Here is a 15,585-nt window from a genome sequence, read left to right as displayed (position 1 = left end):
ACCTTTCCTCCTCTGCTATTAGATTGCCGGCCCTGCTACCAGATAACCAGATCGGCCATTACCTCCCCGCTCAGAATCCCAAACCTGAAACATTTGCATATAGCATCAGCATTAAGTAGGCTCTGAAGATTGCACATATCCTGGTTTTTGATTCCACAAGAGAAATAATGTTTCGTTGTCCATTTATGCCCATACTCTATACTCCTGGTTTATACTCTCCTAAACTTACGAGATTCAGTATGTGAACAGGTTTTTGTTGTTTGATAGTTGGAACTCTTTCTAATGCTATACATCAAGAAATAATTTCCCTTCCATTTTGGTTAAAATAGGGGGCGGCCCACCAGAGAAGCTAATACCAACCTATAGAATTGCCGATTCCGTCTTCCCAGCCTGGTGCACTTTCGACAGCTCTTTGGTCTTCACCATAGTGGATTTTGGAGTTTGACTGAGGTTGTGGACAGGTGTCTTTTATACTGATAACAAGGTCAAACAGGAGCCATTACTACAGGTACTGAGTGGAGAACAGAGGAGCCTCTTACAGAAGAAGTTACAGGTCTGTGAGAGCCAGAAATCTTGCATGTCTTTAGGTGACCAAATACTTATTTTCCACCATAATTTACAAAATAAATCTTCACAAATCAGACAAGGAGATTTTCTGGATTTGTTTCCTCATTGTGTCTCTCATAGTTGTGGTCTACCTATGATGTCAATTACAGGCCGCTCTCATCTTTATAGGTGGGAGAACTTGTACAATTAGTGGCGACTAAATCCTTTTTTCCCCACTGTGTTATATAACCTTTAGACCTTAGTGCCCACTAGTACTCAGTTCTTTAGTGGCCATTATTCACTCGGTCGCCTCTGTGATTCAATATGTATTGTTATATTTTTCACACTGTTCAAAAATGTCTTTGTTTTTCATTTTCTCTCCTTTTTCGATTTCCCTTTAACCACCCTTCCTCCCTGTTATGTTCCCCTAATCTCTGACCAAGTGCATCAGAAATGCTCATCCAGACGTTTACAACCGGTAACCCAACTTTCAGAGACACCTGATTTATTTTCTGCTCTTCCGAAGCGACTCAACTTTCTACACCGACCAATGGCAGTCGGCTTCGAGTACAAGCTTAGATTCTACCCATTAGCCATTATGGCGAAGATTACATGATCTTCCTACAGTGTGAGAGGCCTTAACCCTCTAAACGTTCCCAGATTCTCAAATATTTTTAAAAAAAAAAAGAAAACGTAGATTTTTGCTTATTACAAGAGACGCATTTTAGACACAATCATGTTCCCACCTTTCCAAAATCACATTTCTCACAGTGGTACCATAGTCCCTCTCAATCGGGCAACTCGAGAGGAGATAGTGGAGGTGTAAAGAGTCAATCTCCTTTCACCTTCCTTGACCAGTTGGCAGATGACCAGGGGAGAGTAATCTTTACTAAGAGGCTGCTGGGCTCCTCACCCATAATGACAGGGACGATATACGCCCCCAATAAGGATCAGATTCATTGGTTCATTGAGACATTGGATCTTTTCCAAGAATTCTTTGAAGCTATGCTAATTTTTGGAGGAGATTTCAATGTAGCCCTTGAGCCTCCTTTAGATATCTCCTCAAAGAAAACAACGTTCTCACAACAAGCTTTGGCAACATTTAAGTCTGAACTCCATAACGTCCAGCTGACAGATATCTGGAGAGTTACCAATCCCATTACTCCTCATAAATCTTACCAGAGAATTGGTTGTATTCTAATATACACTCAATATGCCCAACTTTGCTCCAGTCCAGGGATAAATTCCCAAATCTTCTCTGATCACTCCCAGACTGAAGTTCAATTTGCTATCCCGTCTATCCCGAACGTGGAATGCAGATGGAGGCTGAACGATATCCTTACTAAACCCCAGAAAATAGATCATTCAAGAACTGAAGGCATTTCTTTCAATATAATGATAGCAATGAGTTTCCTCTACAACCCTTCTGGGAAGCACACACATCATTTATAGGAGGTGAACTCACAGCTCATGCTGTGCACCGCACAAAGGAGAAGAGCAAGGAAGATAAAATTCAAAATATTGAGAGAAGTCACAAAAAGTCTCTCTCGCTTTCCCATTAATCTAAGAACGAAACTACGTAACCTCCTCAATTTGAAATCAGAAAAAAATTATCTCTTTTCTAAATATAAGTACTACACACATGGGGATACGGCTCAGGCTAAGGGTCCCGTTACACCTCGCGATGCACCAGCGATCGCGACCACGATATGACCCGGTCAGGATCGCTGGTACATCGCTAAGTGGTCGCTAGTGAGCTGCCACTCAGGCAGATCTCACCAGCGACATCGCAGGGGTCGGGGGTCGCTACTTACCTGTCAGACGCGGCGATCCTGACGTCCTCCCGCCCGGCTCCTCGCATCGCTCGTCGGCGCCAGCAGGAAGCCCAGCAGGAAGCGGCCGACGAGAAACGGTCCAGGACGTTCTCGCGCAATCAGCGATAACCAGCGGGGGAGCAGTCGGAGGTAAGTATCACACACAGCGATATCACTATGTGTAACGGGCCCTTAAGGAAAGAAAAGCTAAAGACTGTCCATGAACAGTTAAGAAAAATATTCAGAATGGAGAGTCCTCAGTGGTTGATGCCTTTTAATGGCTAACTGAAAAGATGGTGACACATTGCAGCTTTCCCTGATCACAGCAATGTGGATATGAAATTACTGGTATTGAAAGGTAACTTCAATTCTCAGAGAGAGAGACAAGTTTGGGAGTACAAATTTATGACGACCTTTGACACTCTCAGTGCTGGAATGAATGTGTCGCATGGATTTATGTCTTTTTACATCAATTAAGGAATTTCCTTTTAAAACCTCATGGGGGCATCACAACACAGAACTAGACCCCAATCAGAGGACCATAAAACATCCGGACTCCTTATCTATGAACTGGTCCAATGTTTATATTTATGTTTCTCCCTCTCCCATATTGATAGTTCTGCTTCACGTCACTTGTCTTATCTATTGCATTTTTTCTAGGCTGTATTGTGCATAAATATGTGACTTCAGATTTTGTATTAGTCTAGCCTGATGAAGAGACCTGAGTAGTCTCGAAAGCTTGCAATATGTTACCATCTTTTCAGTTAGCCATTAAAAGGTATCAACTACTGAGGACTCTCAATCCTGAATATTTTGCACACTCTTGGCATTCTCTTGATGAGCTTCAAGAGGTAGTCACCGGAAATGGTCTTCCAACAGTCTTGAAGGAGTTCCCAGAGATGCTTAGCACTTGTTAGCCCTTTTGCCTTCACTCTGCGGTCCAGCTCACCCCAAACCATCTCAATTGGGTTCAGGTCTGGTGACTGTGGAGGCCAGGTCATCTGGCGTAGCACCCCATCACTCTCTTTCTTGGTCAAATAGCCCTTACACAGCCTGGAGGTGGGTTTGGGGCCATTGTCCTGTTGAAAAATAATTGATGGTCCAAGTAAACACAAACCGGATGGAATAGCATGTCGCTGCAAGATGCTGTGGTAGCCATGCTGGTTCAGTATGCCTTCAGTTTTGAATAAAACAGTGTCACCAGCAAAGCACCCCCACACCATCACACCTCCTCCTCCATGCTTCACGGTGGGAACCAGGCATGTAGAGTCCATCCGTTCACCTTTTCTGCGTCGCACAAAGACATGGTGGTTGGAACCAAAGATCTCAAATTTGGACTCATCAGACCAAAGCACAGATTTCCACTGGTCTAATGTCCATTCCTTGTGTTCTCTAGCCCAAACAAGTCTCTCCTGCTTGTTGCCTGTCCTTAGCAGTGGTTTCCTAGCAGCTATTTCACCATGAAGGCCTGCTGCACCAAGTCTCCTCTTCACAGTTGTTGTAGAGATGTGTCTGCTGCTAGAACTCTGTGTGGCACTGACCTGGTCTCTAATCTGAGCTGCTGTTAACCTGAGATTTCTGAGGCTGGTGACTCGGGTGAACTTATCCTCCACAGCAGAGGTGACTCTTGGTCTTCCTTTCCTGGGACGGTCCTCATGTGAGCCAGTTTCTTTGAAGCGCTTGATGTTTTTTGCCACTGCACTTGGGAACACTTTCAAAGTTTTCCCAATTTTTCGGACTGACTGACCTTCATTTCTTAAAGTAATGATGGCCACTCGTTTTTCTTTACTCTGCTGCTTTTTTCTTGCCATAATACAAATTCTAACAGTCTATTCAGTAGGACTATCAGCTGTGTATCCACCAGACTTCTGCACAACACAACTGATGGTCCCAACCCCATTTATAAGGCAAGAAAGCCCACTTATTAAACCTGACAGGGCACACCTGTGAAGTGAAAACCATTTCCGGTGACTACCTCTTGAAGCTCATCAAGAGAATGCCAAGAGTGTGCAAAGCAGTAATCAAGCAAAAGGTGGCTACTTTGAAGAACCTAGAATATAAGACATACAGTATTTTCAGTTGTTTCACACTTTTTTGCTAATTATATAATTCCACATGTGTTAATTCATAGTTTTGATGCCTCCAGAGTGAATCTACAATTTTCATAGTCATGAAAATAAAGAAAACTCTTTGAATGAAAAGGTGTGTCCAAACTTTTGGTCTGTACTGTGTGTGTGTGTATATATAAACACTATGACTTATCTCAGCTAAGATAAAGCCTAGATCCTCAGGCTACATTCACACCATGGGCATAGCCAGGATCAAACCTGGGGGGGGCAGAACCTCATACTACACACCTCAGCTGCTACAGAACCTCATACTGCACACCTCAGCTGCTGCAGAACCTCATACTGCACATCCCTACACTTGAAAATAAAGCCTGCACCTTAAGAAGATGTGGTGAATGCAGCCTATTTATTCCAACTATCAATTGATGTTGATGCGTTACTGAAGACGAGCAATGCCTGTCCTGGGCGTCATTTTAGGCAGCTATGAGGTGTACCTGACTGGTGCTAAAAAAAAAGGAGTGTTAGTCTGTGTGCTATCCGGCTTTCATTCTGTTTGGTACAGATATGATATGGAGACAGATATGGATAAATGGATAGAGCAGATTTCTAATCTGCTTTGCTATTGAAAACATTATCTATGAGCTCAAAAACCTTTCAGGTGATGCAGTTTTTTAAAAAGCTGATCGGCTTTTGCAGCTGAAAAACGTATCCTCAAAAAACGCAGCAAAAACGCTGTGTGTGAATGTAGCCTTAGATCAGGAATAGAACGGCCATTTATAGGACATTTCATAACTTTCCCAAATTCCTATGAAAAAATATTCAGCACATTCTGCATTGAATTACTGTACCCAATTTATTATATATTTTAGGAGTTGGAGTCGGTCCATTTTATACCGACTCCGACTCCACCAAAATGAGCTCCGACTCCACAGCCCTGTCTAACACGGTACAAAGATATATATCTTTCTTGTATTGAAAGGTAACTTCAAATCTCAGAGAGACAGAAGAGTCTGGGAGTATAAACTTATGACGACCTTAGACACACTCAGTGCAGGAATGAATGTGTCCCATGGATTTATGTCTTTTTACATCAATTAAGGAATGTGCTCCTCAGACCTTGTGGGGTCATCAGAACACATTACCAGACCCCAATCAGGAGACAATAAAACTTTCACTCCTTATCTACGAACTGTTACAGTATTTATGTGTAAAATAAGCGTATTCTTGTAAAATACTCAGGACTAGTTACCAGATAAAAATGTAGTGGTTTATTTGGATTCTTCCATCAAAGAAAAGATTATTACAGAAAAACATAAAATTAGGTGCATGATTATAAAGAGATTGTCCATTTGTTCATAGTAAAATTTGTAACCTTCTTTCTCTGGGATCTCGCATGGCAAATGGCGTCTGTCTCTGTTCGGCTTCTCACGTAGCAAAGTTACATACCAGCTGTTTGTAATGTTATGTCCGAGCAAGGATGACTCCTCGAATGTGTTTCATGGCAATAGGGAAGGAGAGAGTGAGCAAGCGCCCTCTAGAGTTAGCCATGAATTATATACGTCTCTTAAAGCACGTGGTCTCTGTATATATGGAGCCGACCTATTACCATGAGCTAAGCTTACATATGTAGTGGAGATGACATGAGCTAAACTTCCAAGAATAACCTATGTAGTGTCAGCAATAGCAATGTACAGAACTGAGTGTAATAAGAAATTAACAACCATAACTAATATATAAATCCATAACTAATAATATTTAACAATTCCCCTTTTGAGGGTGACAGACATTAATTGGAACCCTCAAAATATAACAAGATCTTCTTTCTTCTTTTCTTCTTCTTTGACAAAATAATTTAATATCATTCATAGAATCATAGAATCGTAGAGTTGGAAGGGACCTCCTGGGCCATCTGGTCCAACCCCCTGCTCAAAGCAGGATTCGCTAAATCATCCCAGTCAGATGTCTGTCCAGCCTCTGTTTGAAGACTTCCATTGAAGGAGAACTCACCACTTCTCGTGGCAGCCTGTTCCACTCATTGATCACTCTAACTGTCAAAAAGTTTTTTCTAATATCTAATCTGTGTCTCCTCCCATTCAGTTTCATCCCATTGCTTCTAGTCTTTCCTTGTGCAAATGAGAATAAAGTTGATCCTTCTACAATGTGACAGCCCTTTAGATATTTGTAGACAGCTATTAAGTCTCCTCTCAGTCTTCTCTTTTGCAAACTAAACATTCCCAAATCCTGCATTAATCCTGCATTAAAACATTAATAATATCAGATTACTGTTATACGTACTTAATGACATAATTGATGTGAATTCATGTTATGGTAAGTCGTGAACAATATTCATATAAAATATGTATAATTATACTTCCCTAAGTCTAAATTGAAGCATCTCAGGTCCAGTCATCATCATCTGATGTCATCTGGTCTTCATTTTGATGTCTTCTGTCTTCTTCTTGATTCTTTTAAAAACACAGTTTTTCTCTAGCATATAGATGTTGTAGAAATTGTGTTGTGTATAAAATCAAAGTTCATAAATTCAAATGTTGATGAGAAAACAAAGTCTATAGATGAAATGCAGCTTTAATATCTGTGCAGTGTCACCTTTAAAAACCTGGGCTTACATTGGCTCGCCTTGGATATTCTGGACTCCTTCATCGGCACTGGTCTTTGAACAGGGGTGACGTCTTTGGTCAGCAAAGCAAGGGTTAAAATGACTCTTCCTTGCTAAACATAGCACCATAACCAGTCCTTGTCCTAATGCACAGGACACATGTCAGGGTTGTAGCTTCCTGACAATTACCTTATTGTTCACCAGCCTTCATCGAAGCTTTACAGGTGATTGGAAACCTCTGGAACTTGGTAAGAGCGTGATAACACCGTTCATCTCAGCATCATAGGATCACCGTCCTCTGGTTGTCAGGTTAGACACTTTAATTGTGACTGTCAGTGGTGGATACTGCACTTGTGACCGTCAGTGGTGGATACTGCACTTGTGGCCGTCAGTGGTGGATACTGCACTTGTGGCCGTCAGTGGTGGATACTGCACTTGTGGCCGTCAGTGGTGGATACTGCACTTGTGGCCGTCAGTGGTGGATACTGCACTTGTGACCATCAGTGGTGGATACTGCACTTGTGACTGTCCGTGGTGGATACTGCACTTGTGACTGTCGGTGGTGGATTCTGCACTTGTGACTGTCGGTGGTGGATACTGCACTTGTGGCCGTCAGTGGTGGATACTGCACTTGTGGCCGTCAGTGGTGGATACTGCACTTGTGACCGTCAGTGGTGGATACTGCACTTGTGACCGTTAGTGGTGGATACTGCACTTGTAACCGTCAGTGGTGGATACTGCACTTGTGGCCGTCAGTGGTGGATACTGCACTTGTGGCCGTCAGTGGTGGATACTGCACTTGTGGCCGTCAGTGTCATGATCCAGTGTTGGATCTGGCGGTATTAAAAGCACAAAGTGAACTTTTTTTACTTTGGTTAAGTTCCAAGGTGTCTTGACTGTCCCCGGTGGTGGTGAGTGGTATTGCACCTTAGGTTAATGTGCACGTAATTATGGATCAGGTGTGACACCCTATAAAGGTGTGCTAGGGGTGTGCAATCACTGCCTGTGATATTGTGAGTTTGTGGTCACTCTGAGTTGGAGAGCCTGGAGGAAGGATGGAGCTGGTGAGGAGTCCTGCGCAGCTTAGCCAGGGGGGACGTGTTGCAGCTATGGTGTCTGGACGAAGGGCTGGCATGGCGTGGTGGGGTCGCAGTAATGGTGTCAGCGGGAAGTGTCTGCATGGGCTGGTGGAGTGGCGACTATGGAGAGTGGCACTCACCATGTGGGACTTGGTTGCTGAGCTGGACTCAAGCATGCTTGACTTCGTGGCAGAAGCTGAACACTTCCTTGGGACTCTGGTTCTAAGCAGCTGCAACTGGTGGTGGACTCTGCTCCAAGGCTGCACTAAGGTGAAGGATCCTGTTATGGTGATGGATCCAGGTGGAGGAGAAGATGCACTCAGGTGGTGGGCTCTGTTGCTAGGAGCGCACGCAACAGAGCAAAGCTAAGTGGTGTTTCCCCTGTATTGTCTCTTTCCTCATGTGTGTTATTAGTGCAGTGGTGGGATTAGTCTCCGCACCGACCCATTCCCTAGTGAGGGTTTAGGGTCAGGGTGAGCAAGGGCGTTAAGGTACGCGTGCGGCGACAGGTGAGGAGCCTGTTTAGGGAATGTAAGGAGTGCAGGGACACTGGCTCAGGGGAGCTTAGGAGGTCTCCACGTCCCCCATACCCTATCGCAGGGCCCACCATTATTAAAGTTTCCCAGGTTCCCCCTTTATCATTTGATTTATTGTATAACGTGTAATACCTAAATTCGCCAGGTGGAGGCGGCGTATCCACCTGCACGTTTTATTATTTAAATGCGCCCCACTGGAGGCGGTGTATCCAGGGTCACGTGTGTTATGGGTCCGCCTTGCGGTATCATCTGCGTCCTGACACATGTGACCATGACAGTCAGTGGTGGATACTGCACTTGTGACCGTTAGTGGTGGATACTGCACTTGTGACCGTCAGTGGTGGATACTGCACTTGTGACCGTCAGTGGTGGATACTGCACTTGTGACCGTCAGTGGTGGATACTGCACTTGTGACCGTCAGTGGTGGATACTGCACTTGTGACCGTCAGTGGGGGATACTGCACTTGTGGCTGTCAGTGGTGGATACTGCACTTGTGGCTGTCAGTGGTGGATACTGCACTTGTGACTGTCAGTGGTGGATACTGCACTTGTGGCTGTCAGTGGGGGATACTGCACTCGTGACTGTCAGTGGTGGATACTGCACTCGTGACTGTCAGTGGTGGATACTGCACTCGTGGCTGTCAGTGGTGGATACTGCACTTGTGGCTGTCAGTGGTGCATACTGCACTCGTGGCTGTCAGTGGTGGATACTGCACTTGTGACTGTCAGTGGTGGATTCTGCACTTGTGGCTGTCAGTGGTGGATACTGCACTTGTGGCTGTCAGTGGTGGATACTGCACTTGTGGCTGTCAGTGGTGGATACTGCACTTGTGACTGTCAGTGGTGGATACTGCACTTGTGGCTGTCAGTGGTGGATACTGCACTTGTGGCTGTCAGTGGTGGATACTGCACTTGTGGCTGTCAGTGGTGGATACTGCACTTGTGGCTGTCAGTGGTGGATACTGCACTTGTGGCTGTCAGTGGCGGATACTGCACTTGTGGCTGTCAGTGGTGGATACTGCACTTGTGGCTGTCAGTGGTGGATACTGCACTTGTGGCTGTCAGTGGTGGATACTGCACTTGTGGCTGTCAGTGGTGGATACTGCACTTGTGGCTGTCAGTGGTGGATACTGCACTCGTGGCTGTCAGTGGTGGATACTGCACTTGTGACTGTCAGTGGTGGATTCTGCACTTGTGGCTGTCAGTGGTGGATACTGCACTTGTGGCTGTCAGTGGTGGATACTGCACTTGTGGCTGTCAGTGGTGGATACTGCACTTGTGGCTGTCAGTGGTGGATACTGCACTTGTGGCTGTCAGTGGTGGATACTGCACTTGTGGCTGTCAGTGGTGGATACTGCACTTGTGGCTGTCAGTGGTGGATACTGCACTTGTGGCTGTCAGTGGTGGATACTGCACTTGTGGCTGTCAGTGGTGGATACTGCACTTCTGATTAACACAGTCTATTACTCAGTAATCACAGCTTTGTTACCTTCTGGGACTTCTGGATCGCGGCATTCTTCTTCTTGCAACTGATAAGAATCAATAAAGTTTAGAAATATGAAAAGTCTTTATTAACGTAATTTCAGTATCTTGCTTGAAGTCTTCATTCCCTATTCTATACCAAATCTGGTAATTTTCCTATCCTCAGATTATAGGACATGTCATCCCCTGAGGAAGAAGTATTGACTTCGAAACGCGTTGGGAAATAAAAGTACAGTTCATAAAACCTGGAAGGATTGATTTGTCAAGCAGCGCACTTTTAATCCATAAACTTTCCTCTTTATAATCTGATGATTTGTGGTCACGGCGTGGCCCTTTGGATGTGCAGCAGGCTGACTACCTACTTCTATGTGTCTGAATCTCTCCTGTATAAGGTGAGTATAATGAATTGATTTTATATCAATCTCTACTTGGGTAAGACCCTATTGCGCTCTTTCCTTTTCAGTTTTTTTACCAATTTTCCTATCCTATAATATCACAGCGTACCATAGCAATCAGTAATATCCATATAATTATCAGAATTTGTACCGTATATGGATTTCAATGATTGAAATAATAAAACAATAATAAGTGATAATACATTATTATCCCTATTCTTCATGTGATAGAACATTTTTTTATGTCATAGGTGTAATTACTTTTTCCAACCCATAGGTGTCACAGTGTTTTATGTAACAAGTGTTGTCATCTTTATTAATAAGGAATATATTCTACTAATAATATGTAGGAATGTATAGCCATGAACCAAAATAAGAATATATGAGTGAGCGAATGAATGAATAAAAGAATTGTTGCATATAACTCAGAAGTGAAACATTTTCCTTTGTAATAGAACCATATCATCCCTATATTTAATGAAGCAAAATTCTATAGTTATAGTAGATATTACTTTAGTAAATATTGGTGGAAGAATTAAAAATAATGAAAAATAAAAATAAGAATAAAAAATAAGGCCTTTATGTTGATGCAGAGTAGTTATGTCTTCAGTAACATACACCCTTAATATTTCCATGATCTGGATTATTTCATAATTGTCATAAACTTGTGTTACCAAAATGTTCAAATTATGCAACTTTGCATGTAATACTCTTACTGTGAAGAAATGACTCTTTATAATACTCAATGTTATTATACCCAATACTTATACCATTGTACCTTATTAATATTTCTTTTTTTATTAAAATGTGAAGAAGAGGTATTAATCAAATGTGATGATGTAGTCAGGATCAAAAACATATTTTCCCCCTTAATACCAAAAAATATTGTTTCATGAAATAATTCATTTATCAAAACCAAAATTAAAAATAATTAATTTATAAATTGTATAAATATTATACTTGCTTATACCATTATTTGTCTGAAGATGTGTGACCATTAAAATTAATTTGAATATCATAAAATTATCCTTTGGAAAAATTAATTTAAATGTAGATTTTCTTCATAAACCATTTTGATGTGCGATTGCACTTATCCACAATTAACTAATCAAGAAATAATAAGTACTATAGAAATATAGAAATATATGTTGTGTAGATAATACTTCATTATATATCCTAATATTCTAATAATTTAACTGATCTGCATATTTCTCCTAAAGACAGGTTTTTTTTGTTTTGTTTTTTTTTAACTTGCATTCAGAATCCTGAGGCCTCACATACAAACGTATCACATTACTCGCTCAGCAGCTGCTCATACACTTAGTCACTGTCACTCAGACTGTGTCACATATACGAAGGTGTGATGAATACACGTATTTTAACTCAAATTATCCTAATTATCAATCAATGCGCACTGTAAACTATTAAGTTTAGTGTCTTAATATTTCTTTTAATATTCCCCAAATACACATGACATAAATATATGTATATGTATAGCTATACTTGACATTTAGGCCTGGAAAAAAAATTCCATTGGTTTGCAAAAGTTGAGACCCCCTTAAAAATTATTTTCCCTAAAGAACAGGGACATGGTATACTGGTTTACCTATTATTAGCCTGAGGTTCAAATTTCACATGCTGTGGTTGTCATTCATGTCATGCAGTAAAGGCACACACAGAACACATTTTAAAATGTAATTAGTTATTTCCTTTTAAGTGTTAAATATATAAAATCATGTAGTTATTACAACTTCCTGTGTAGATAAAGGCATAAATCCTTGTAAGATAATTTTTCCCGATTAAGTCCTGCTTTGAAATGAAAATTCTAATGTAAAATAAAAGAGAAGGTTAATATCATATTCATAATTCTAAATAATATTACTGGAGTAGATTTTAATTTTCACTAAAAAATACAGTTCTACTATTTCTACTTGTACAAACACTCTATATATACTGTATGAACATGTATATCTATAAAACTATAGAACTACAGAATTATACTCTATAAAATAATTACATATAACTGACTAATTGTATAACACTGTTACACAACATTCAGGCTATGTGTCCACGTAGCGTTTTATTCCGGACACTAAAAACCGGACTCCTTCCCAGAATGTGCGGAATGCATGTTTCATGTGTTTTGAATCTATTGATTTCTTGCTTATGCAAGCTTTGGGAGATCCCCGCCTCTCTCTTTTGGGACATGCATAAAAAGCCATTTTGCCCAGCGAGCCCATACCGGGCAGCACCTTTCTGAACCCTGCTCATGAAGGTATTATTCACATGTTCAGGTTTTTAAATATATTGGATAGGACTGCTCCGAGAAGGGTATGCCTTGACGCGGCGGAGTGGCTTAGCGTACATTTTTTTGCAGAAAAACGTATCAACAAAATACCCTGGTTTTGTTAACATCTTTTACTAGCACTTGCTATTTATAGTTACATGTATTTTACAGCAGAGTATTTATGCACCTTTGTCATACTGTGTTCTGTTTCGGTGTCTTAGTTCTTGGGTGGTGTGAACAGGGTCTTATTGACCCGTTCAGTTTTTGTGCATGTTTCATGTGTTTTGATACTTTGAAGTTAACGTATTTTCTGAGCTGCTCCGATGGACCCTTCAGCTCAAAGTCAATGATGTCACTCACCACCTGCTTCTGTCTGTCACATTCGGCCATCTTTTTTACAGAAAGAAGATCAGAACTCATCATTTTTCTTAATTCAATCTGTGTCTTTTCGGTGATCCTTTGCATCATTCCATATGGCTTATAACAAACATGTGATTTTCTTCGTTCTTCATATATTTGATTTTGGGGAAAACTCATTTTAGAAGGCTTTGCTAATACCGGCTTCTGATAAGATTTTACTCTGCCTGTCTTCACAAAATTAGCACAATTTACTTTCCTCTCACGATTCTCGTGTTTTCTGGCAAAATCCAGGGGTTGCGCACATTCCAATAAAGAATCTTTTTGTGATGCAATAACACGAGATGCAGGATTTAAAAACCAAAATTTGCTTACAAAACTCCTTATGAGGGACGGTGTTTTGACATTCTCACTCAGCATTTTGTACAGACGTTCATATATGGACATAAACGTAAAAGTACATTCCTTCCAACCAATCCATAATTTTTGAAGAATATCAATATCTGGATAATTTTCATTTGATGCACAAAAAATCAGAATTTTTAATCTGTCTTTATCATTTAAGTGCTCATGTGTTTCACCAGATAACTTTAAAGTCAATCTCCTAGCAAAGTTTACAGGGATCCACATTTTGAACAGCTGATTCTTCTCCTCGTTAGATAAATCAAATTTGTCAACACAACTTTCAAAAACCTCTGAGTTTCTACAAACATGGATTTTGTTATCATATGCAGGAATGATTTTGCATATTTTTAGCAAACTTTTCCTTACTTTACTTCTGAGTTGGGCCTGTGAGTCGTCTATTTTTAGTGGTCCGTCTTTCCCTTGTACGTCCTCTACGTCAGTTCTGAAGTCTCCTCCTACTTCTCCATCTTGTTCCACGTCTGCAAGGTCACCTTCAATGGCTGCTACAGACACTTGATTACAGTCTTGTTCAATCTCCCTAACTTTACAGCCAATCTCGGGAACATCTGCACAACAATCATTTTTGGATTTCTCTGACACAGATCTTTGGAATATATCTACCATCTGTAGAATATTTTTTAATCTCTCTCTTTCTCTATTGAAAAACTTAGAATCTAACTTCAGATTTTCCACTTCACATTCTGCATATAAGCAGAGGCATAATACGTCTAAATTAGACTCGTCTACAGACTTAAATTTCAGTTTACTCTGCTTAGAAAGAGAATTAATGACATCCTTTTCTCTTACCTTGAAATATTTCAGCATGTAGTTCCTTTGATGGACAAAGCTGGGCTCTTGTCTTCACACGTCTGGCACTTGTAGTACTTCTCAATCCATCTGGCAATTCTTAGTCCTCACTTCTTGGTTCTGTCTGATTCTTGCGAGTAGTGGAGTTCCTGATAACTTGCACATATGACGTTAGCAAAGTTCCATCCCCCTTTTGGGCAAGTTGAGGGAAATCCGCAAAAAAGTACAAAAATTCAGATCTGGCTGGCTCTCCAATGTAAAATAATGCGTATTCTTGTAAAATACTCAGGACTAGTTACCAGATAAAAATATAGTGGTTTATTTGGATTCTTCCATCAAAGAAAAGATTATTACAGAAAAACATAAAAATAGGTGCATGATTCTAAAGAGATTGTCCATTTGTTCATAGTAAAGTTTGTAACCTTCTTTCTCTGGGATCTCACATGGCAAATGGCGTCTGTCTCTGTTCGGCTTCTCACGTAGCAAAGTTACATACCAGCTGTTCGTAATGTTATGTCCGAGCAAGGATGACTCCTCGAATGTGTTTCACGGCGATTGGGAAGGAGAGAGTGAGCAAGCGCCCTCTAGAGTTAGCCATTAATTATATACGTCTCTTAAAGCACGTGGTCTCTGTATATATGGAGCCGACCTTTTACCATGAGCTAAACTTAAATATGTAGTGGAGCTGACATGAGCTAAACTTCCAAGAATAACCTATGTAGTGTCAGCTAAAGCAATGTACAGAACTGAGTGTAATAAGAAATTAACAACCATAACTAATATATAAATCCATAACTAATAATATTTAACATTATGGCCATAACTGTCTATCACTGTTTCCATAATGATAGTTCTGTGCTGTGTTGTGTATAAGTATGTGATTCTTCATATGTTGTATTTGTCAATGCCTGATGAAGAGACCTGAGGAGTCTCGAAAGCTTGCAATGTGTCACCATCTTTTCAGTTGGCCATTAAAAGGTATCAACCACTGAGGACTCTCAATCCTGAATATTTTGCAAAGAAAAGCAAAATCCTTTATTTCTCGCCTTAAAAATGATGCTGGATCCACGATATTTAAAACAGAAGAGATTGCATTGGAATTTAAAAAATTCTACTAGAATCTTTATAATCTTGACGCCCAGCTTCTTGACCCCCCATGTAGACAAATGAGATAAAATAAGAGCTTTTTT

The 15,585-nt window shown here is 40.9% G+C and overlaps 1 protein-coding gene across 3 annotated transcripts in view; it reads left to right on the top strand.

Annotated features, from left to right (window-relative positions):
• The window catches only part of LOC141072449 (uncharacterized), a 216,668-nt gene that overhangs the window by 10,944 nt on the left and 190,139 nt on the right, over window positions 1-15,585 (top strand). Inside the window, exons 2-3 of one of the 3 annotated variants that reach the window (XM_073559719.1) lie at window positions 330-508; window positions 10,311-10,536. In XM_073559719.1, the coding sequence (XP_073415820.1) occupies window positions 10,453-10,536 (84 nt within the window). In that variant the 5' untranslated portion in view covers window positions 330-508; window positions 10,311-10,452. Of the gene's footprint in view, window positions 1-329; window positions 554-10,310; window positions 10,537-15,585 lie in introns of all 3 variants that reach the window. The other 2 variants (XM_073559718.1, XM_073559720.1) reach the window with 2 other exon arrangements.

Source organism: Dendrobates tinctorius, unplaced genomic scaffold (assembly GCF_039654945.1).
Source record: "Dendrobates tinctorius isolate UK_male_01 unplaced genomic scaffold, ASM3965494v1 ptg000273l, whole genome shotgun sequence".
NCBI classification, from domain to species: Eukaryota; Metazoa; Chordata; class Amphibia; order Anura; family Dendrobatidae; genus Dendrobates; species Dendrobates tinctorius.
Note: the sequence above shows the minus strand (reverse complement) of the source record. Positions and strands in the feature narration are given on the sequence as shown.